The sequence below is a fragment of the Tenrec ecaudatus genome, chromosome 2 (assembly GCF_050624435.1).
Source record: "Tenrec ecaudatus isolate mTenEca1 chromosome 2, mTenEca1.hap1, whole genome shotgun sequence".
Classification (NCBI taxonomy): domain Eukaryota; kingdom Metazoa; phylum Chordata; class Mammalia; order Afrosoricida; family Tenrecidae; genus Tenrec; species Tenrec ecaudatus.
In genome coordinates this window covers 94,721,627-94,744,150 of record NC_134531.1, presented here as the reverse complement: position 1 = coordinate 94,744,150, position 22,524 = coordinate 94,721,627, and the positions used below count along the sequence as shown (strand labels likewise).

General features: G+C 44.1%; 1 protein-coding gene across 1 annotated transcript in view; it reads right to left on the bottom strand.

Moving 5' to 3' along the window:
* The window catches only part of FAM81B (family with sequence similarity 81 member B), a 70,577-nt gene extending 60,899 nt beyond the window's left edge, over nucleotides 1-9,678 (bottom strand). Inside the window, exons 1-2 of the mRNA XM_075542666.1 lie at nucleotides 9,310-9,678; nucleotides 6,108-6,172 (exon numbers count right to left, since the gene is read on the bottom strand). Of these exons, the coding sequence (XP_075398781.1) occupies nucleotides 6,108-6,172; nucleotides 9,310-9,678 (434 nt within the window). The remainder of the gene's footprint in view (nucleotides 1-6,107; nucleotides 6,173-9,309) is intronic.
* Between the last annotated feature and the right edge of the window lie 12,846 nt (nucleotides 9,679-22,524).

The window sequence follows — 22,524 nt, the reverse complement described above, 5'->3', positions numbered from 1 at the left end:
TAGGCATATATTCCTATGTTAGAATCTTGATTTTCTTACGTAGTGTCTGCGTGGCCTTGGGCCAATGACTTCCTGCCTCTGCATTCCAGTGTCCTGCGTTTAAAATAGGGATAATATCCACTTCACGGCATGAGTGTGAGGATTAAAAGAGATGCTTTGATAGAGGCAGAACTCAAATCTTTGGCAACAGCATGCAGGAGACTGCAGCAGGTGAGGACCCACTGGTTAATAGAACACTTTCCAACAACCTCAATGCACCCCCCCCCAAATCCCTTTCTTCATAAACCATGCAATCTACTTTCAGCCTTCTCACTCAAGAGTTAGTTTCCCTCAAAAATGGATCCAATATTATCATAAAAGCCTACAGCTCTCTAACCTAATATCAAAGATTAACCAGTCATTCTTTTTGGTCTCTTGCAATGTGAAATATTTGTCTTCATTGTGTAGCAACAAAAGCAATGCATCACAGCATAATAAAATGTCTGCCACGGTGCTAAGCAAAAAAACCCTTAAAAATGAATACTTTTCAGACTTGGAATGCCATATTTCCCTCACAAAGAGAAATCATTAATCATTTATTATTCTTCCCATTTAACGTACTGAAAGCTGTATGCATCCAGATTTTCAAAGCCATTCTTTGGCTGTCAGCCAGTCCCTAGTCTTCTCAAAATGTGCTCCCAAGGGAATTCCTGAAATATACACTGGCGACAACCCAACCCAGACAGCTTCTCAGCACAGAACAGCTTCATTTCCCTGGTGTCCTTTTGGGTCAGGGGATTTAGACCTTTCTCCACAGACAGTAAGAACCTAAGATTCCTTCCATCCAGGGACTTTCGAATCAAGTGCAGATCGCAACATAGTTCAAGTTCATACTTCTCATTGTTCCAGATATCATACTGTTCTTGGCATTCAGCAGAAATGCTTCTGCCTTAGTGATGTGGCTTCCCCTCACTCCCAGATCAACACAGGCCTAACTTCCTTACCTGCTTCTTTCTAGACTTTGCTGAAATGTCAGTTTCTCAAGGAGACCTGCCCAGACCCATTATCTAGCAATGCAAGCCTCTCCCTCTCATGAGAACAGAAGCTCCATGAGGTCTGGGGTTTCGTTATATTTGCCAAGGACTCTGCAAATGTCTAGCACAGTGCCTGATACACAGTAGGTCCTCAGTAAATAGATGTTAAATGAATAAAAGGTGATAATCATTTTTTGAAGACCAAAGAACCTGGGGGATGGGGGAAAAACAACCCTTACAAATCATTTGATTCAGCAATGAGAAGAAAAACTTTCTTTTTTAAAGGAAAAGGCCTTTGGTCAGCTCTTGTTTTCTATTCAAAATGAAGTTCCTTGGGGGTACAACATATGTTCTTAAAACTTTGCCACCTGTTTTATTACATAGGATACTTGGCAGAAAATTGGTTGTAAGATTAATATGTAGGAAAACTGAGAAGCAGCCAGCAGGGTCAGCTTTCTAACCTGAATCCTGGTAAAGCAACCTGGGTCTTGTTCTGAATTCCAACAGTGCAGGGGCACTCAGGCTGCTCCTTCCTGGTGAGCTGAATCCCCTAGTCCATTTTCTGAGAGGGGCATAGTTTGGCCAGGGAAGAGAACATATTTTCGTTTGCTTAAGGTCATGTAGTTGATTAGAGGCAGATGCAAGGCTCGACTTAAGAAGGGAAAGGAAAGAAAAGAGCTTTCCCTATTTCCTCTCCAGTCAAGCTTCCCTGCACCCACAGTCATCCACTGTGGATGGCTGGTCATCGTGAATTAATGATGAACAGATGGGGGGATAAAAATTATTTGTTGTCTTTAATATAGCATCACTATAACTTTCCTATAAATGATTGCAAGCATTCTAGCTCCTCTGCATTATTAATGTTGTTACTGTTGAGTTGCTTCTTAGCGGGGGTAGAACAGCTGCACGGGGGGTTCTGGCAGCAGATTGCCATGCCTTCTCCACTCCCCCCTCCCCCCCCGCCATAAAGTCAGTGGTGAGCTGAACAGTAGCCTTTGTATTAAAAGCTGAATACTTAACTCATTGGATCACCAGGACCCTCTATTATGTGTGGTAAGTGTTGGGTCTACCTGCAAGGTCAGCAGTTCAAACCCACCAGCCACTGTCAGGACCAAGAGGAGGCTGTCTGCTTCTGTCAAGATTAAAGTCTCAGAAACCCTAATAAGGTGGCATTGAGTCAGAACTGGCTCCAAGGCTATGGGTTTGGTTTTGGTTTTAACATTAAACAAATAATCGTGCTAGGTGTTGCTTTAATTGCCCGAAGGAGGAAGGGTCCCACAAGCACTCCAGGCCTGCCTCTTTATAATGGGTGCATCTGGAACCCACCTTTTCGGGTAGCACAGATATTATCTCTGTTGTTGCTGGCATTTGCTTTTTATTGTTGTTGTTGGTTTTGCTATTTTATTATCTGTAAACATAGTCCAAAAAGGCAGAACTTCTGAGAATATGTACTTTATATTCAGGCAACATAACGCCTAGGTGACTTTTACTTGTGTCAGTAAATTTGCTTAGGAACAAATTTATTGCCACTCAGTGGCCACTGTGACTTGAAGGGTGACGTAACTGCTTGTCCAGCTCAGCAATTAACCAAGAGTCTATTTCTTTCATGATTCCATTGAAGTAGCGTCCTAATGATTCAATTGGTCCAACATGGCTTTCCATGAAGCCTGACAATGGTCGTTTGTCCAGAGTTTGTTTGCATTCCACACGGCATGATAAACCAAAACCAGTTCCCAGGGAGTTCATTCTGAGCCAGGAAATCCCATGCATGTCAGTGTAGAATTGTGCTCCATTGGGTCTTCAATGGTTGAGTTTTTTAAAAAGGTAAATAACCAGGCTTTCCTTTATTCCAAAGTGCCTCTATGTGGGCTAGACCTTTTGGTTAGCAGTCAAGGTCATTAATTGATTATTTCATTCAGAACTTCAATAGGCTATTGTGTTTTGTTTGTAAGTGCCACCTGGTCATTTTCCACCTCTGATGACTCCATGTGACAGAGCAGAACTGCCCCATGGGGTTTTCAAGGCTGTAATCTTTATGAGATCAGAGCATCCATCAGGTGTTTGCCTTTAGATTTGCTCAGTGGGTCTGACTAACCGCCAACCTTTCCATTAACGGCTAAGCATAAGGCCCCAGAGTCCTCATGAGCGCTGGGCCTTTCAGCGGTGCGCAAGGGGACAAAGACCTGACCCTCCCAAGTGGAAGCTCCTGATTTCAGGTTCCGGCAGCAACAGAAAGGGAGAGCAAGGAGGAAAGGAAGGTGACATGAATATTGACATAATTACCATTCCTCCAACTTCTGGTTTGACTTTTACGGAATCATTTTTCTTCTCTGTGTAATACTTTCTCAGCGATACAAGAAACAGCGATGTCCTTGGATTTCTTTTTCAGTTTGTTGCGATCTCCCAGGAGCCTGTTCTCACTTTCATCTTTGGGGGGTGGGGTCGCCAGTCTGGGCTACAGCAACCCCCTTGGGGTCCTTTTGGAATTTGACAGAAGGATGACTGCTCTCTCCGCTTGTCGTGCAGAAAGTCAGGTTCAGGGAGGAACAAAAGTTTCCATGTACCTCTCCATGATGGATGATGAGGTCAGCTACCAGCCATTTATAACCACTGTTTTGATGCAAACCACATCCATTCTCTTAATTTTAAAAGTGCCTGTCCTAATATATGGTTAAGCTTTAAAAAATGTCTTTTCTCTGGTTTGGTTCCATTTTCTCTAAAGTGTAGACACATTTTCACAATCGAATACAAGTAGTGATTGGCTTGCCGAGAGGCCATACAGGATGGCTGAAATGCAGACTGTATTGCGTTCAGCTGGAGAGGTACAGAGTCAGGGACGTCTTCAGAGAGAGAATATCACAAATTAGGGAATATAAAATGTTGTCATTTTCATTATTCCTGGTAATTAAAAAAAAAGTCTTGAATTTAGAGTTTTCCCCGCACATGGACTCAGGTCAACTATTTGCTCATTTTGATTCCGTGCCTGCCTCTAGGGGCGCCTGCAATCGGGCCACTCCACCCTGGGAGCTGTCAGCCCCCTGCCGTGTTCCCACTGTTCCAGGTGCACTCAACTTGGCACCCATCAGCCTGTGATCGTCCTGCTCCAGCTTCACCTCTGCATCCTCAGCCTGCCGCTCTGTGAGTCAGAAGAGGGCTCTGGCTAGTGTCACACCCACGGAATTAAACTGGCCTGGGCTGGGGTGCCTCTTGCTAAACGACTATTTCTTGATAGAGAATTCTTTCTTATACATGTAGGAATGCCACTGGTTTTGGTTTTCTGGACAACCCAACCTAGCACAGGCCTGACAGAGGCCACGCAGCAAATCAGTAAAGGTGCTGAGACTCCAAGTGCTTTGAGATTACTGGAGGCAGCAGCCCAAATTTACTTGATGTATGGAACAGCAAAAGCACACACACAAAACCACACATTCAAATTTATATGCCTTGCCTCCTCAACCATGCCCTTAGAAGAGAGGGCTAGGGCTAACAGTGTGCACGTGTTAGGAACAGGCCATTGGATAGAGCTGTTGTTCTCTGAGAGCTCCCAGCGACACCTGGGAGATGGAGATGACGGCTATGAGGCCAGGTCACACATGCTGCCCTCTCCATCCTTCTTAACCTTATTCTGCCACCAGCCATCTCCCAGGCACTCTACTTTGCCTCCAGTTCCTAGAAGCATCGCAGAGACCACACAGAATGCACAGACAATACTCACATTGAGAGGGTGAACAGGCTGCACCACGTTCGGGATCCCTTCTGTTGTCCTCAGTCCCTCTTCTCAGCCCTTGTGAAAGGCGTGTCTGTCTTTGGTGCTCTGCCTCTCAGCCACAGGGGCTTGCTCAGGCAACTGTCACAAAGCTCCTTTCATGCTGATAAACGCCCAACGGGAACCCCTCTGCAAGCCAGCCTCCTGCCTGAAGGCTCCCAGTGTCGTTTTGGTGGGTCAGAAAGCCCACCCTTCTGTCTCAGGGTCTCAGCATAACTTCTCTGCTCTGTGGCCTCGTCTGGGAGCAGCAGCTTCTAGTGCCTCTGCTGCCTCTTCCGATTCAGGCAAAAAAGGTGCACTTGTTCTGCTGGTGACCTTTTTTCCCCCGCATGGTCTTGGGCTTCTCTGCTCCTGCTTCGGAGATGGCTCACTCTTATACCCATCAGAATGTCAAAACTGACCGATCCCTGAGTTAGAGCCTTTGACACCATATTTGCATGCTCCCACCAACCATTTAGTGAGAGTGACAAAGACTATGGCTAGAAGACCTGTATCAAGTAATTTCACCTCACAAGAATAAGCCAAAATTTTATAATGATTAATGTATTTCAAAATGTCCTTAAGTTTTATCATATAAGCTCAACAGATGTATTTGATTTATTTTGAAGGTAACAGTTTAATCATATTCAAATCTTGTTTGTCGCTCACTGTCTCTGTTGTATCAATGATCCAAAAGTCAACAGGCATGTGCACAGGTACAGATAAGAGATAAGAGGTCACGACACACAGAATCCAGGAACAGGAATGGGAGTAGTGACACCAGGAGGGTAAGGGTGAGGTGGAAGAGGGGGACCGGGAGGGGGACCTGATTTATAATCATCGGCACATAACCCTCCACACCCCCCAAGGGGATGAACAAAAGAAATCATGGGGGAAGGGAGACAGCCGTCAGTATGAGATGAAAATAATAATAATTTACAATGTATCGAGGGTCAAGGGGGGAGGGAGGGAAAAAGAAGAGCTGATGCCAAAGGCTCAAATAGAAAGCAAATGTTTAGAAAATAATGATGGCAACATATGTGCAAATATGCTCGATACAATTGATGTATGGATTGTTATAAGAGCTGTAAGAGCCCCCAATAAAATGATTGTTTAATTTTAAAAAATCAGCAGAAGCTTATGGGATTATTTAAGGAGCCAGTGGAGTCAGCTCGATCTGCCAGCCAGAAAAGAGGAGGAAAGAGGGGTTCATATTTTTAAGATTGCTTAAATGAAGTCCCTCTGAAGACAAAGTTATCTGAGATCACAGATCTCATTCAGGTATTTTAATCAAGTGCTGAGTCATTACAGACAATACATTTTAATGAAGACTTGTAATGTAGACTTACTTGTCAATATATTCAACTAGATCTGTAGAATTCCTGGTTGACATTTTGTCTGGAGATAATCTTACCTAAAACAAAGGTCATGGGTTTAAAATATATTGTCCGCTGCTTTACAGGGAAACCTTATGTATTCTTTCCTTATATACATATTTTTAATTTTAAACAACATATCCACTGCATATTATAGACCTTGAGGATGCCCCATTTATGCTATTGATGAAAACTGAAATTAAGTTCTAAGACAGCACTGGAGAGTTGCAGTACATGGGTTTGGTATCCACAGGTCGGAAAACCTTTGTGGAAAAGTCAAATTCATAGATTATTCCTTGATAATTTTTAATGAGATATCTAATGATTATTGACTGAATGGCTAAAGCCGTACTGGCGGAGTAAATTATTCCTGACCTTCTGATTCCTAAGGAGAGTCAGCTAATTTCCACAATAAAGGCCCAAACTGGATAGAAACCTGGATGAGAGATTACTATAAACCAAACCCCTTGCCACCGAGGCGATTCTGACTCATACTGATGCTATAGGACAGAGCAGAACTGCGCATTATGGGTTCTGAGATGAAATCTTAATAGCTGCTTTTCCCCTGTTTGAACTGCTGACCCTGAAGTGAGCAGTGAAACGCTGAACACACTATCAGGGCTCTAGAACACAGCTATTTAGATAATTTGCTATTATTACACATAGATTGCCCTACATATACTTAAACTTAAATGACAACCTAAAATCCAATAAAATGATACTACTAGAAGGTTAAAAATGCATGAAAGCTAACAATTTTGGGGGTTCCGTGACAATAGAAGATATTTAATGTACTCACCCTTTTTGCATATGCTGAAAATGCATTAAACTTTCTTTAAAAAAATTTGTTTTAGTCTAAAACCAGGATACAGTCATATCCTAATTTTAATAGCCTGACATTGTACTAGGTTCAGATGGGAGAGTATAAATGACATTCTACCTATTAAAATCGTGACAAAATATGTTCATAGGTTAATTCTTACTTGGCTTGGGTTATTGTATATTAGAATGGTAGACAGCGTCTGTAAATATCCATGCGCAGAAATCATTCCTTTGGCTAAAGCCCAAGGAACTGTCACTTCTTCTTTTAAGACCCGAGAAACTTAACGTTTTCTTCTACCAATCAAGCTTGAAATAGGTAACAAACAAGACCTAGCCATTGTCAGGCTCCCAAACACAGTCAACTTGGTGATTGGCAACCTGAGCAGGCTTGACTGGTGCCCAGGATGGAGCCAGAGGGCCACTCTGAGAGTGCTGTGGGCCCTCTTTTCCATAGTGGAGTGGGGTTTAAGCCCAATCTCCTCCTTTGCTCTGAGTTTACACTGTGTTGACTGCAACCCATACTGACCCTGTAGTACAGAATAAAACTGCTCCGTAGGGTTTTTGAGACTGAGCATCTATGCAGGATTAGACAGCCTCATCTTTCTCCCCTGGTGCAGTTCATGGGTTTGAACCACCAGCCTTGCAGTTAGCAGCTGGATGCTTAACTGGGCTATTATGGTTCCTGAATCTTATCTTAGCAGGGTTGATAAATTGATCCACTGAGCAACAGGTGCCTTCGTTGTGGAAACTAACTGCGTTTCTGAGGCTTCGATTGGCCTCCTGCACCGGTTCCTGGTTTCACTGCAGGTTCGTGCTGGGACAGCTCTGAGCCCTGAGCTTCTCACCTGCTTCATGTCAGCTCATCCCTCCCCTTTTATCCACCGTTCCTCCTGGCTTGATAGTACTTAGTGACTGGGGGGGGGGGGTCCCTGTCTCGATGACAACTGACAACAACAAAAACAACAACAACAGCCGCCACATGCCTTTGTGGAATATGATGCCCGCTGGGCCCCAAACCACAATATGATTGGATTACTTTCTCCATTTCTCCTTCTGAACTACTACAATTAGATATCGAGCTCCTCGGTTTTTATTTAAAATGTTTCTGTTTGATTGGAAGACCATACAGGACTATTCTCCTAAAAGCACATCCACAACACTCTCTTAAAGTGACAAATGTTAAGTCTGATGCAGAAGGAAAATTTAGAAAAAGTAAAATAGAAAAGGCAAAACCAAAATCTCACTAAAAAGCCATACAAAGTAAAGGTTGTAATATATTTCCTCTTTTTTTCTATGTATTTTCGTGTACTTTTGATGTACTGCATTTAAAATTCTTTTCTTTGATAATTGAAGATGGGAACCAGTTTTGAGTTATCTACCTTTTAAATTTTTTAACTGTTTCACTAACAAAATTACCTCGCAGGCAACTTGATGGCATTGAAGGACCCATCTGTTATTTCAGGACGTTTTACCTGCGCTAGTTTCCACCTGGTCCATAATAATACTTCTAAATGCCAGTCACTTAGGGACAATAATACGCGATTTCATTCTTCCCAAAACACTCTCTTTACTTTGAGGATGGCCTTAGTTATTTCATCTAGAAATATTTCCTTATTACAGAAATAATGTAATATACTTAATTTGAGAGATTTGAGAAATGGAACCAAAAACAAAGTTGCTCAAGATTACGTAGATAATAGTGACAACCATCATTGTTGATGGCCATTTTCCTACCCGCTACATGCTTGACCTTATCCACGTGACTCGTTTAAACCTCAGGTCAAGTTTGTATGATAGGCCCAATTATCTCCATTTTAGAGAACAGAACAGAGAGGGCAAGTCTTTGTCCAAAGCTGCACAGCCTAGATATTAAAGATCAGACCTTGATGCTAAATTACTTTCTGTGGCTCCTTCCATAATGCTATGGTGAGGCTTTATGACGCTTACAAAACAAAGCCGGAGGGCAGTGCTCGCTTTCAATGTTCTTTTTAATTGCTGGAGAAGATCGGCTAATCCCCCATAAAGGACAGGTTTTTCTTCCGTGTTCCCCTTTGCACGTGAGAGTAAGTGTGCCCTTGAGTCTGCCATGGCTCCTTTCCAGCAAACAACAACATAGCGTTATCAAGCTTTTGCTTGTGGTCTCTGGCCCACATCTTAAGTCAGTCCAAGGAATGTTCTCCACCTTTGAGACCCTAACCCTTTCCAGCTGACACCATCAGCAGCCACAAGTATGAAGTCACTACAAACAGGACATGCGGGAAGAGTGAAAAAAAGGTCATTCTTTCAAACCCCATAAGCAATGCTAAGTCAGCAGAAGGCGCGCTTTCTGACAAGAGTAGCTTAAAGTACTTGCTTTCTCTTCTTCGTCACTGGCGGAGCCAGGAGGGGCGCCATCAGGTTCGTCTGGCTGTTTATCCGGCTGCTCCTCGGCAGTCAAGGAGGCATTTCTGTTTACATCCGTATCTAGGCAACCAGAATGCTGAATCAGAGCACAAACTATGACGCGTACATTCGAGGGGTGCCGGTAAGGGCAGTTGCTGTGCGCATGACTAAGGGAATTTCCAGTTCCTCTGATGATCGTGTTGCGTCCTTCCCCCTCACCCCGATTCTCTACCTCCATGGTACCTACAGTCAGGTAGAATGACAGGACATTTTGGACCGTGTTGAGGCTTAAATCATTTAAAGCCAACAGTTTAAAATCAGACAATAGTTCCTCCCCCATGGCTCCCAAGACACCCGAGGGCTCCTTTGAGATTATTTATTAAGAAATACAAGTAAGATGGTGAAACAGGAAAGAGCTGGGGACAGAAAGTAGTCCAAGAACAAATACCTGAACTCATTTGTTTTTTGTTGATTTGAGTTTTTGAAACGGGTCAGGAATTCTCTCTCTCTCTCCCTCTCTCTCAGAAGGTCCCAGTACGAGGGGATCTTGAGTGCATCCTGGGCAGAGCCCTTCATGCGAGGGGCGGGGGCATCTTCCCAGGGGTGATCAGCAGCAGCATTGTGACTCAGGAGGCACCTGTGACTGCAGTGACTTTTGTCCCCACGCGTTAAGCCCTTAGGTCCCATGGGACTTAACAGTTTCAGGATTTTCTTTAATGCTTATTGTCATACAAATGATTTTCTTTCACCTTAAAAAATATTTTTCCTCGTTGCGAGGGAAGTTGGCATAGATTGTTCATACTCTTTCTAATCCACCTTTCCAGTGAGGTAAGGTCGTTGGTGCCATCACGCCAGACAAAGAAAAACAAGATGAAACGCTCCACGAACTCTCAAAAGTGTCTTCTCCAAGCATGATCCTTAAAGCAACAAACTCTTCTGGGCCAAATAAGGCAGTCGGGAGGACAGACAAATGAGTCCGGGCTTTCAGTAGCATGAAATCTTGAACGTTTGCTCTGCTGAGGAAATTCTATTCACTTATGTGGCCAAGTATGAGTTGGCCTAGCTCTGAAATATTTCCTTATTTTTAAGAGAAAAAAATGCATATTTTGTTATCACTGACTTGGCCCTCATCTACAGAAATGCTGTGATTGGCTCATTTACTTTTCACATTACGGGGCTGAGTTTGCCTTGTTCTCAGGACACACAATGTTCCGCATGCTGAATGGCAGACTGATCCCACAGGTAAATACCAGCCATGATGTGGATCTCAACACACAATGTTCCGGATGCTGAATGGCAGACTGATCCCCCAGGTAAATACCAGCCATGATGTGGATCTCAAGGATAAGTCCTCTAGCACAAAGCCGAACCCAGATATCCAGGATTTCCTGGTTTGCAAGCTGTCCAGAGCTCACCGCACCCCTCCAACCGTCATTTTCTCTAGCCCCGAGAGAAACTGACACACGCAAACGCTGAGTGCAGGAGGCTGTGCAACCAGAGAGCAGGCCGGGAGCCCTCTGCCTTTCTACTCTGGGCAACATTTTCTCACTTCTTTGGCCTAGCTTTTCTTATCTTTAAAGTGAGATGAAAATAGCAATCTCACAGGTGGTTGCAAGGATTAAATGTAACAGCACACTTAAAGCACTCAGCTGAGTGCCAGGCTGAGTCCACCAAAAGGAGTTATTATTAGTGATTCTTTCTCAAAGTGGAAATTACCCAAGAAGTAGATATAGGAAGAGAAACAAAACCAACCCACTATATTTGACCTTAATAAATGCTGTTTTTTTGTCTTTCTCTCTTCTTAACTACACGTATTAGCTGAGTGTTAGAAAAATGGGTCCGTTGAAATGAGAACGTGTTTGTTTTCTAAACATAAATGGCTACCTGGTTTCTAACAGAACAAGGTTTCTAAGGCATCACTGGATCCCTATCTGCTCAAAATATCCATGGAAAAGCCTTCCTGAAACTCAACGACCTTCCAAATCCCCCTCATCTGAAGCTTCCTGGAGTATGACTGTGCTGGGATGAATTGTCTAAAGAAACAAACCTGGTGACATTCAGATATGTATAAGGAAGAACTTTATTTCAAGAAGTGATTTTATATCAAGCAGGCATCTCAGCCCAGTCAAGCTCAAGTCTGTGGGGTGTGTCTGATGCTAGCTGAAACCCTCTGCAGACCATGGAGGTGCAGGCCAATGATGCAGAAAAGTGAAGTGGGAAGCAGGGAGCTCACAGGCTGGTGGGTGCAGAATTGTGTGGCTCTCAGGTGGGTCCGAGGCAGGGCACCAACAGCTCCCTGCATGGGGGTGGCCCTGCAGGCAAAGACAGACTCCAATCAGGGAGGAAGGCCAAAGGCAAGAGCAAGAGAAAAAAAGATGCTCAGTGTGTCTCTTATATAAAAGCCACACCCCTAGGGAGGCATCAGCAGGCTACACCTGATTATCAGGTGGTACTCCTCTGCTGCCTGCATACAGACATGATCACACTGACATCGAATACAGCCACCACAATGGCCTGACACCCAGAAGCGAAGCATGGCCATTTTCTTTTTTAATTGGGATTTAACACATATATCATATCATTCCATACTTCAATCACACCCCACAGAATTGTACATTTGCTACCACAATCAGTTTACATTCTTTTTCTACATGGACCCCTTGACGCCATCTCCCCTTCATCCCCTCACCCCCACTCTACCCTTTATTCTACTTGCTATCTTTATAGGTTCATCAGTCTTGCGTTTTATATACTCCAAAATGGAAAAAAATATATAACATAGCTTCAAGAGAGTGATTTCCAATGACATAACACCTCTGAGATACAACCTAATACGAACAAACAAAAACCAAACAATATAAACCAAATATACAGACAATTTTGGAAACCAGACCAAGTCCAGCCTTCATTCTAGGGGTGATCTGCTGACAAAGCACACGTGTCTTATTCTTATTGGAAACAGTTAGCAGCTCTATATTCTAATATTAAATATAAACCTAAAGAAATTACTCTGCTGTGGTGGTTGGTGCTGGAGGGGTGGGCGGTGGGAGGGTCACCCAGGACAGGAGTTCCGTGTGTGGCAGCACCGTCCCCAGCCCTGTTGCTGGTGCTAGCTGCTATCGTTTCACCTCCTAATTGTGATGGCCTCAAGCACATTGGAAGAGACCTCTCTGCTCCTGGGACATGCGCGTTCCGTCTTGAATCACACAGCCGTGCTGCATCAGGCTTTCATTGGCTGAACCATCACTGTCCCCTAGAGGGCACCACTCACGCTGCCACTCGGTGGCTTTTCATCCTCGTATTTTCATGAGTCAGAAGAAAGTATCTAACAAGGCCAAGGACAAGGAGAACTCAAGAACTATTGCTACATGGCTCCAATTCACATGCACAAGAGATGCTGCAGACAACTTCTCCCCATAAAACACTTGTCTTCGCCTCATTACAGTAAACAAAAGAAAAATTCAGCGCCCTTGAGTTGATTCCAATTCATAGCAACCTTCTCAGTCAGGCTGCGCTGTGAGTTTCTGAGACTGTAACTTGCGATGGGTACAGCAAACCTGCTCTTCCTTCCTTCAACTCATCTCAAACCAAAGACAAAACTCACTGCTCTCAAGTCCATGCGGACTCATAGCGCCCCCCTCTAGGACAGGGTGGAACTGCCCTTTGAGTCTCTGAGACTGTAACTGTTTCTGGAAGCAGAGGTTCCAGAAACCGCCGCTAGGGTTTCCTACTGCCTCAGCCCGACCTGTAACCACGAGGCCTGTAACCACGGTGCTTTCAAGAGTGGTCCAATCAAAACAGGGACTTCTCAGGGGCTTGGCTGGGACAGGGGAATTCAAGGCAGAGAGGTTAAATTCAGCTCAGAAGGTTATGGCAGTTTTATTTGGGGCTTCCAAAGCCATAATCTTGATAGATTTTCTTTAAGGAGGCACACATGTGGGCTTATTATGAAGAACCTTTAAGAAACTGGAGAACTGCATCAGCGAGGAACAGGCCAGGAGAGTTTTTGCAGAGTGTGGCAGTTACATAATTTGTCAACTTGAGGAAGGGGTGGAGTCTGGCCTGTCAATCAGGTCACAGCTTGATGACCTCATTTGGAGGCACCACAGAGATAAAGAGCTCACTGGAGGAGGGACACACAGAGGCTCAGCTTGGTATTCCTGATGACAAGACACATGGAACTATGCCAGAGCCCTGGAGCTGGAGGATCCACCTGCCAGGGCTGAGATGTTTACGCCACCACTGGCTCCATAAGACTTCCCACCCACTGGCCTGTGATCTTCCTGTATTCGGCGTCGTTGTATGCGTTGCCCGAGTCTGAAGAGGAATGTATAAATTTGTATCGGACATGTGGGCAAATGTCAGACTTATGGGCTTGGTCTGGACTGGGCTGGGATGTTTTCTCAATATTCAATTGCTCTTGAATATAAAGCTCTTCCTCCTACACATGTGAGTGTCCATGGATGTGTTTCTCTCGTCTACCCAGACACACACAGAGGATTTTCTTTTGTTCCATCACGACCCTGGCCCTGCTCATTCTCAAGGCAGCAAAGGCTGTCCTCTGAGCATGTCCTGGGGAAATCTAACTTCCTCTTGCCTCCAGCCCTCATCGTTCCCCTTCCGACTTCTTTTTTGTTCCTTAAACCCATAGAACATTTACAAGTAACATGATGTGAACCTTTTGAGGATGTTGAAACTGTTGTCATGATGTGCGGCAATAGAAGAGGGCAGAATTCTCCAGGGAAGCGTCAGAGAGATGGAAACATCACCTTCAAAGGGGCACAGAACTAGGCAGAAGGCATGCGCACTTCGCAGCTTTATTTTGTAGCAGTACTTTTGGCTTTTGACACCAGACCTCTTTTCTGATAGATGTTTAGAAGGGATGCCTATTTCTGACTTATACAAGAGGAGTACCTAAGCCAGGTATCTCCCCAGCCCTGGAGGTCTTGTCGAGTGAGTGCTGTCCTCGGCAGAACTAGCCTCAGGCCACAAGCAGCCAGAAGTGTGATCTCTTAGACTTCCTTTAAAGTTTTTTTAAAAAATGTCTTTTGTGTCACTCTCACCTGTTGTCCCAGTCACCTTTAAGCCAGCCCTGCTGAGATCTGGGATCTCCCCTGGGGCTTTAAACTTGTCCTTGAGCTATTCTGGTTGTGTGCAATGGTTGAACCCTTGACTGCTAACCAAAAGACTGGTGGTTTTAACCTGCCAGATAAACCCAAACTAAACTCAAAACCAAAATGACTGCCATGACTTGACTCCGACTCATAGGAATGACATAGAACAGTATAGGACTGCCTCTGTGCGATTCCCAGACTGCAACGCTTGATGGGACTAGAAGCCCATCTTTCTCCCACAGAGCGCCTAGTGGTTTCAAATCGCCGACCTTGAAGTTAGCAGTCCACGTGCAACCATGAAGATGACAACCTGGGAAACCTTTGGGACCCGTTCCTCTCTGTTCTAAAGGGTCGCCCGGATTTGGAATTCACCCCTCGGGAACTGGCCATTCTAATTTTAGAGTCTTCATTAATCTCTGGTATGTGCAGGCGATATTCCTTCTCTTTCCCCTAATGAGTCTCTTCAGAGGAAGATCCAATTTTATGGAAGGATGAAAGTACAAGGAAGTTCAGAGAAGTGAAATGATTTGCCCAAGTCGACGGTGAAGCAGGGATGGACCTCAAGTCTTCTGACTCTGAGCCTGCGTCCCATTCCTCCCGGGATGCTTAATTCCTCATGGTGTGGCTGTCCAGGTCATTTCCATTTTAAAAGCATGCTCCATGTTTGAATCCAAAGGGAAGATGAAGGCTTGGGATTTAATGAGTGGACTATTTCTGAGGTGGAGAGCAGTTTAGTTCTGTCCTCAAGGTGCTATACCTGGGATGCAGAGAAACCATAAAATCCTGCTTTCCTGTTATAACGTGGGATGGTGGTTACAGGAGCGCCTGCCATCAAGATTGCTATAAAAAAGAGGCGTGTAACACTGTTTTAATCGTTCCTGAAGCCCCACAAATGCTCACTAACGGTTTGCTCTCATTCTCTTGGGTCTAACGACGTGAGCGAGATTGCATTTTCTCAAGGGAGTTTCTTTAGGAGGGCCTCAATACCTGTCAAGAATAACTGGCAGCCCCTGTCCTCTGTCCATGAGGGATGGGAAGGAGCCTGTGGCAGGAGCTGTGTCCGTGTGTCCTTTCATGGAGACTTCTCTCTGCTCCTAGGACAGTAAACAAACCTGGCCCCTGGCCCTGTACCATGATTCTCATCCTGGGAGCCTCTTCCCAACGGCTCAACCTCAGAAATCTCTGGGACTTTTGGAATCTTTTTTTTTTTAAAAAGGATTTATTCTAAGAACCTCCCATCCCAAGGTACTGCTAGTGTTGGACTCCATGGGGATATCGGGATGACAAACCACAGACCACCTGTTCCTTCAAGGAGCTTCTCCTCTGGGAGGAAACAGGAGTCCGAAACTGACACTAAAGAGAGCTAGACATAAAATAGAAGAAAACAGAAAAAATTAGAAGAGAATTCTGATGAGCCCTTCCATGACATCTAAAGATCCTGTGTATCTCTGTCCATATATTCTGTCCTGTTAGAGTGGATAGACTATCTGTCCAACTCTCTCCTCATGAAGTTCAGGTCAATCCTCTTAGAGATGCCACTCGTCCTCACCCACTCATGGCATAGCTCCAGTGATTTCTCTTTATTGGATCTTTCCCATTGGTAAACAAACATACATCGTATCTCTCCCACCAGCCATAAATAAGATACCAAGGACAATAACAACAGCAACAACAAACTCTTCTCTTGACCCTTGTGGTTATCTAATCTGGTGTCAATTTGAGGATTAAGAGGGTAGGGGTGGAGTCTAGCCTGTCAATCTGGAGATAGTCAAGGAGACCTCTGGGAAATCTGGTACTTCCTCCTTGGAGGTGGGAGACACCTCTCTCTCTGACACTCCCTGGGAGACATAGCAGCTGACAAGATACATGGACCCACCCTGATGCAGAGACCCTTGCCAGTGCTGAGATGTTTCCAATGACACCGGATCCACACTTTCCACCCACTTGCCTGTGATCTTTTACATTTGGCGTCATTGCATGTATTTCGTGAGTCTAAAGAGGACTTTATAGATTGGTATCGGACATATGGGTTGATGTCGCACTTGTGGACTTGATCTTGACTGGGCTGGAATGTTTTCTCAATGTTCACTTGCTCTTGTATATAAATCTCTTTCATATACACATATGTGCTTCTATGGATTTGTTTCTTTAGTCTACCAAGACTAACACAACCCTATGACTAAAAAATTCCCATCAATCACCAATCACCTCGGTTTGCTCGAAACTTAGAAGGTCTTGTCTCCTGGAGATCACTCAGCCTTGGGCAAATCAAATCATTTGGTGCCCCTGCCTCTGAATGCTACAGCGCCGCAGGACGTGGTCCTTGGACTTGTACATTCATTACCCCGATGATCTCACCCAATCTCACGATAATAAGCTGATGATTCCCAAATCCCTGCTCTCACAAAGTTGCTCTGCCTACAGTGTTACTCATCCCAGTAAATGGGAACAAGCTTTTTCTCAGCTGCTCAGGCCCCAAGTCTTGGAATCATATCGATGGCTTTCTTTTTCTAATACTCTGCCTTCAATCCTGTTCACTGACTTTCAAAATATATTCAGAATTAGGTCACCCCTTACTACCTCTGCTGACACCACAATGGTCCAAGTAACTGAAAATGAGATCAGGCTTCCCTGGATTGCAGCAATGGCTTTCTCAAAACCAGTCTTCCCTTTTCTAAGATTGCTTCCCACTCCCCATCCCCAATACAGTATCCTTAACAAAAAATTTGGTGATGCTAAATTAAGTATGACCATGAAGCACACCTGCTCAACATCCTCCCAAAGTATTTCCTTTGGATTATAGTAAAGGCCCAAACCTCTCTAAGAGCTGCAGAACCGAGGTCTACATGATAGGGTCTCTCAGTCCTCTATTACTCTTCCTTTGGCTTCCTTTCCTCCAGCCACTCTGGTCACTTGATTGCACACTGATGATCTTCTACTGTACGACCCTTGACCTTGCTGTGGTCGCTGCTCAAATGTACTTGTCTTCAGTTTTCTCTCTCATCACTCCCTTACCTCCTTCTGGTCTTTATCAACCATCACCATCTCAGAAAGGCCATTCTGACTAGTTAAGATTACAGTTCCCATATACATACACTTCCTATGACCACATCCCTCTGAATTACCTTTAGCATTATCTGAATTATCTATTTTTCTTTGAAAATTAATTGGCTATTTTCAGCTGCTAGAAATTATATTCCATCCATTCACTGCCACTGAGTCTATTTCAACACATCATGACTCTGTCAGACAGAATTAAGTTGTTCCTTTACTTTTCTGAGGCTGTAACACTTTATGGGAGCAGACTCTTTCTCCCACTCTAAGCCCTGTAAGGCTATCGAGTTTTGTTCTCTGCTATACTTTAATGCCTGGAAGAGTAATTTCTTTTTTCTTTTAATCATTTTATTGGGAGCTTATACAGCTCTTATCACAATCCATCCATCCATTGTGTCAAGCAAAGTTTTATATTTGTTACCATCATCATGCTGAAAACATTTGCTTTCTATTTGAGCCCTTGGTATCAGCTCCTTATTTCTTTCCCTCCCTCCCTGGTCCCCACTCATGACCCTTTGATAATTTATAAATTATTATTATTTTGTCATGTCTTACACTGTCCAACATCTCCCTTGACCCGCTTTTCTGTTGTCTGTCCCCCAGGGATGGGGTTATATACAGATCCTGTGATCAGTTCCCCCTTTCTCCCCCACCTTCTCCTTCTCCTGATCCTGAGGGGTTTATCTGTTCTGGAGTCCCTGTGTTTCCAGTTATTATCTGTACCAGTGTGCATCCTCTGGTCTAGCTGGATTTTCAAGGTAGAATTGGAATCATGATAGTGGGTGGGGGCAGGGAGGAAGCATTAAAGGACTAGAGAAAACTTGTATGTTTCATCATTGTTATACTGCACCCTGACTGGCTCGTTTCCTCCCCACGACCCTTCTGTAAAGGGATGTCCAGTTGCCTACAGATGGGCTTTGGGTCCCCACTCTGCACTCCCCCCATTCACAATGATATGATTTTTTTTGTTCTTTGATGCCTGATACTTGATCCCTTTGACACCTTGTGGTCACACAGGCTGGTGTGCTTCTTCCATGTGGACTTTATTACTTCGGACCTACATGGCTGCTTGTTTATCTTCAAGCCTTTAAGACTCCAGATGCTATATGTTTTGATAGCCAGGCACCATCAGCTTTCTTCACCACATTTGCTATGCACCCACTTTGCCCAATCATGTTGGGAAGGTGAGCATCATGGAATGCCAGTTTAGTAGAACAAAGTGTTCTTGCATTGAGAGAGTACTTGAGTGGAGGCCCAATGTCCATCTGCTATCTTAATACTAACCTATAAATATATACACATAGATCTATTTCCCCATCATATAAAAATAGATTTACATATGTACATGCCTGTATTTAGACCTCCATAAATGCCCTTTACCTCTTAGTTCTTTCCTCTATTTCCTTTTACTTTCCTCTTTTATTTTCACCTTTAAATCATCTTTATGTATTCCATTTCACTTTTGATGGCTTCCAATTTTCTCACACTCATGCTTTGTCCCTCCCCAATGACCACTATTAAAGGGGGTCTGCAGCTGTTTCCGTCAGCGTCGGACCACATCGGCAGAGGAAGGTCCTGAAAGCCTCCCTTCACCCACGTCATGACGGCCAACGATGCTCTGAGGAGACAGTCCTCTCTGTTTGGAGCGTCCTCCGCCCGTGCTCCCTGCTGCTCCTTCCCTCCTGTCCCCCTGTCACGCTCAGCCTTCACTTGGGTTTCAGCAATTCCTCTCGGTTACATTGCCCTCGATCCAGCCCTGCCAGGCCTCAGGCCTCTTACACCCTCCTCGCAACTGATTTGTTTATACAACCTACTTTTTCAAGATATATCTGCAGAGATAATAATATGCACAAAAGCAAGACAGAGCAAAACAAAGCAACAAAAGAAAATAAAGCAACAAAAAACCAATGACAAAAAAAAGCCTGTCAATAGTTCAAAGTCTGTTTCTTGATCTTTAGGAGTGTTTTCACGTGGAGTCTGATGGGGTGCCATGCTCTAGCTCCAAAGTCTATTTTTGGCATGCCCTTGGGACTTCCTTGCTCTGTTCCCTTTGCTGTTCTGTTGCACGCCCTTAATATTTTGCCTCAGTGTGGTGGGGTCAGATCGGGAGCAATTCCCACATGACTTGAATAAGTAAACGAGATCCACAAAACATGTGTAGACACATTTCTACATGGGAGTTTAGAAGTACAGATCCCTTTTTTTCTGGACTCAGGTAGATGAATGTATATGAAGGGTGGAAGAAGTGGAATTTTGTCTGAACTATGAGAAATTTATAAAACAGAGGTGCTCCCTGCTCTACCTCTAGCTGGCTGTCTACTAGAAGTAATTTTAGCTCCAGTGTAATAGAGTGGAAAGCTGACCAGGGATGGTGCCTAGTCCAGGCATTGTCTAACATTAGTGGGTATAAAACTTACCTGGCGAGTTTCCTCAACTCTAAATTTCTTGGTCATACAGAATGTTCAAATTTTAGAACAATATCATTGATATCATACACTAGTAAAATTTTGCTGAAGTTCATCCCCCAACAGTTTCAGCAGTTTAGGGAGCTGCCAGAAGTTCAGGCCAGGTTCAGAAGAGGATGTGGAACAAGGGCTATCATTGCCAATGTCACATGGTTCTTGGATCAAAACAGAGTATACCAGGAAGTTGTTTACTCGTGTTTATTGACTATGCAAAGTCATTCAACTGTGTGGACCATAATAAACTATGGATAACTTTAAGAAAAATGGGAATTCCAGAATCCTTCATTGTGTTCATAAGGAACCTATACATGGATCAAGAGACAGTCGTGCCAATGAAACAAGGGAATGCTGCAGAGTTTAAAAAAACGGAAGGTGCACATCAGGATTGTATCCCGTCAATAGACTTGGTTAATCTGTATGCTGAGCAAATCTTCAGGGACGCCGGATGATATGAAAACGAGTGTGGCATCAGGATTGGAGGAAGACTTATTAACAACTTACTTGCCATATGTAGATGAAACAAGCTTGCTTGTTAAGGGGGGAGGAATTGAAGCTCTTGCTGATGAAGATTTAGGATGGTCGTCTTCAGTATGGATTATGACTTCAATGTCAAGAAGATCAACTGGACCAATAGGTAACATCGTGATAACATCGTGAAGAAAAGGCTGAAGTTGTAAAGGGTTTTGTCTTGCTTAGACCCACAATCAATGATCAAGGAAGCAATAGTCAAGAGTTCAAAGAGTGAGTGCTTTAGGTCAACCTGCTGAATAAACCCTTTTTAGAGTATTGAAAAGTGACAATGGTGTAAGACATGAAAAAAAAGCTTATAAATTATCAAGGGTTCATGACAGAGGGATGGTGGGAGAGGGGGAAGGGGAAAAAAATAAGGAGCTGATACCAAGGGCTCAACTAGAACAAAAATGTTTTGAGAATGATGATGGCAACATATGTACAATTGTTCTTGACACAATGGATGGATGTATAGATTGTGATAAGAGCTGTATGAGCCCTCAATAAAATGATTAAAGAAGAAAAAGTGAGGATATTATTTTGAGGCGTAAGATGCACCTGACTGAAGCCATGATATTTTCTATTGCTTCAAGCGCACGTGAAAGCTGAACATTGAATAATGAAGAATCAGTGCATTTCACTTGTGGTGCTGGAGAAGAGTAATGAAAGCATCCTAGACTTCCAGAAGGACAGACTGATCTGTCTTGGAAGAATACGGACAGGGTGCTCCTCAGAGGCAAGGATAACAAGAGTTTGTCTTATAGACTTGGGACATCCTGTCAGGGTCTTGACTAGCCCCTGGAGAAGGACACTATGTTTGGTAGAGTGTCAACGAAAAAGAGGAACGTCCTCAACGGGATGGATTGACACAGTGGCTGCATCCATGGCTCAGGCATAGGAACGCTTGTGGGGATGGTGCAGGACCCGGCAGTGTTTTGTTCTGTCATGCACAGGGTTGCAATGGGTCAGAGATGACTGGCTGGCACCTAACACCACCACCAGTAAACCTGCATGAGTTTGTGAACAGCGAGTTTCAATCCAGAAATCCAAAGCCTCACAATAAAAAGTAACAAAACAAAACAAAAACCCCCTAAAGGACAGAATTTCTAAAGGTGACATATCTGAAGAACTATGGAAAGACGATTTTGGTCAGAAGGCCTCTTTGGTACTCTTGAAATTTTACTGTATTCTTATAAAACATTCCAACCATCCCCAATCTGCCGTAGAGTCTGTGTTTAGTGACATTTCCACACTGGAGCTGTGTGGGGAATTTTCCTCCTTGCGAGATATTGTTCCCAAGGTAAAGCCACATTCTAGGGAAGCATCCCTTCAGATGCCAACCTGCAATTTGCATTCCCTCCCTCCCTGTTCCTATCCGGCCACTTCTTTAACGGTTGGCAAGCCTCTCTTTTTCTCCTCTCTGGTTTCCCGTGATCACTGCTGTATCTGTCTCTGAACAAAGAGCTTCTCCCCAGACACCTAATTGTCCTCAGGTTACTGGCAAATCCACACCTCCCCTGGCTCCTGGCTCCTGCCTCCAGCTCCCACTGCCCTTTAACCAGCCCTGGCTAGTCCCAGCCTAGTAAATCGATGAGCCATGTTAAGATGTGCATTGTGTTTACACATAGTCACTCCAATCATTTCCAATACAATAAAATTTCAAGGGGCCACATAGACACACGCTGAAGAAGCCTGTATGTATCTCTGTGTACCCGTCAGTCATCATAGTCACAGGTGTAAAGAGAGAAACAAACAAATAAATGAAAGTGACAAAAATCCCGCGTGGTAGATGGTGCAGTTCGAAGGTCGGTCAGTTCATATTTCAAAGTGAGAGATCACTAAAGGCAATTTCTTATGTAGACTCCAAGTACAGGAATCCCAGGCCTATTGCCGGGAAATGAAAGTCCTGTGCTGTTGCTACATTCATGTATGGGCTCTCAGTGACACTGGCGGTAGGGATATTTATGTCAATTGCACTCACCCTGGCTCTTCCTCCCTCCTTCCTTCCCTCCCTCCCTCCCTCCCTTCCTTCCTTCCAAAATC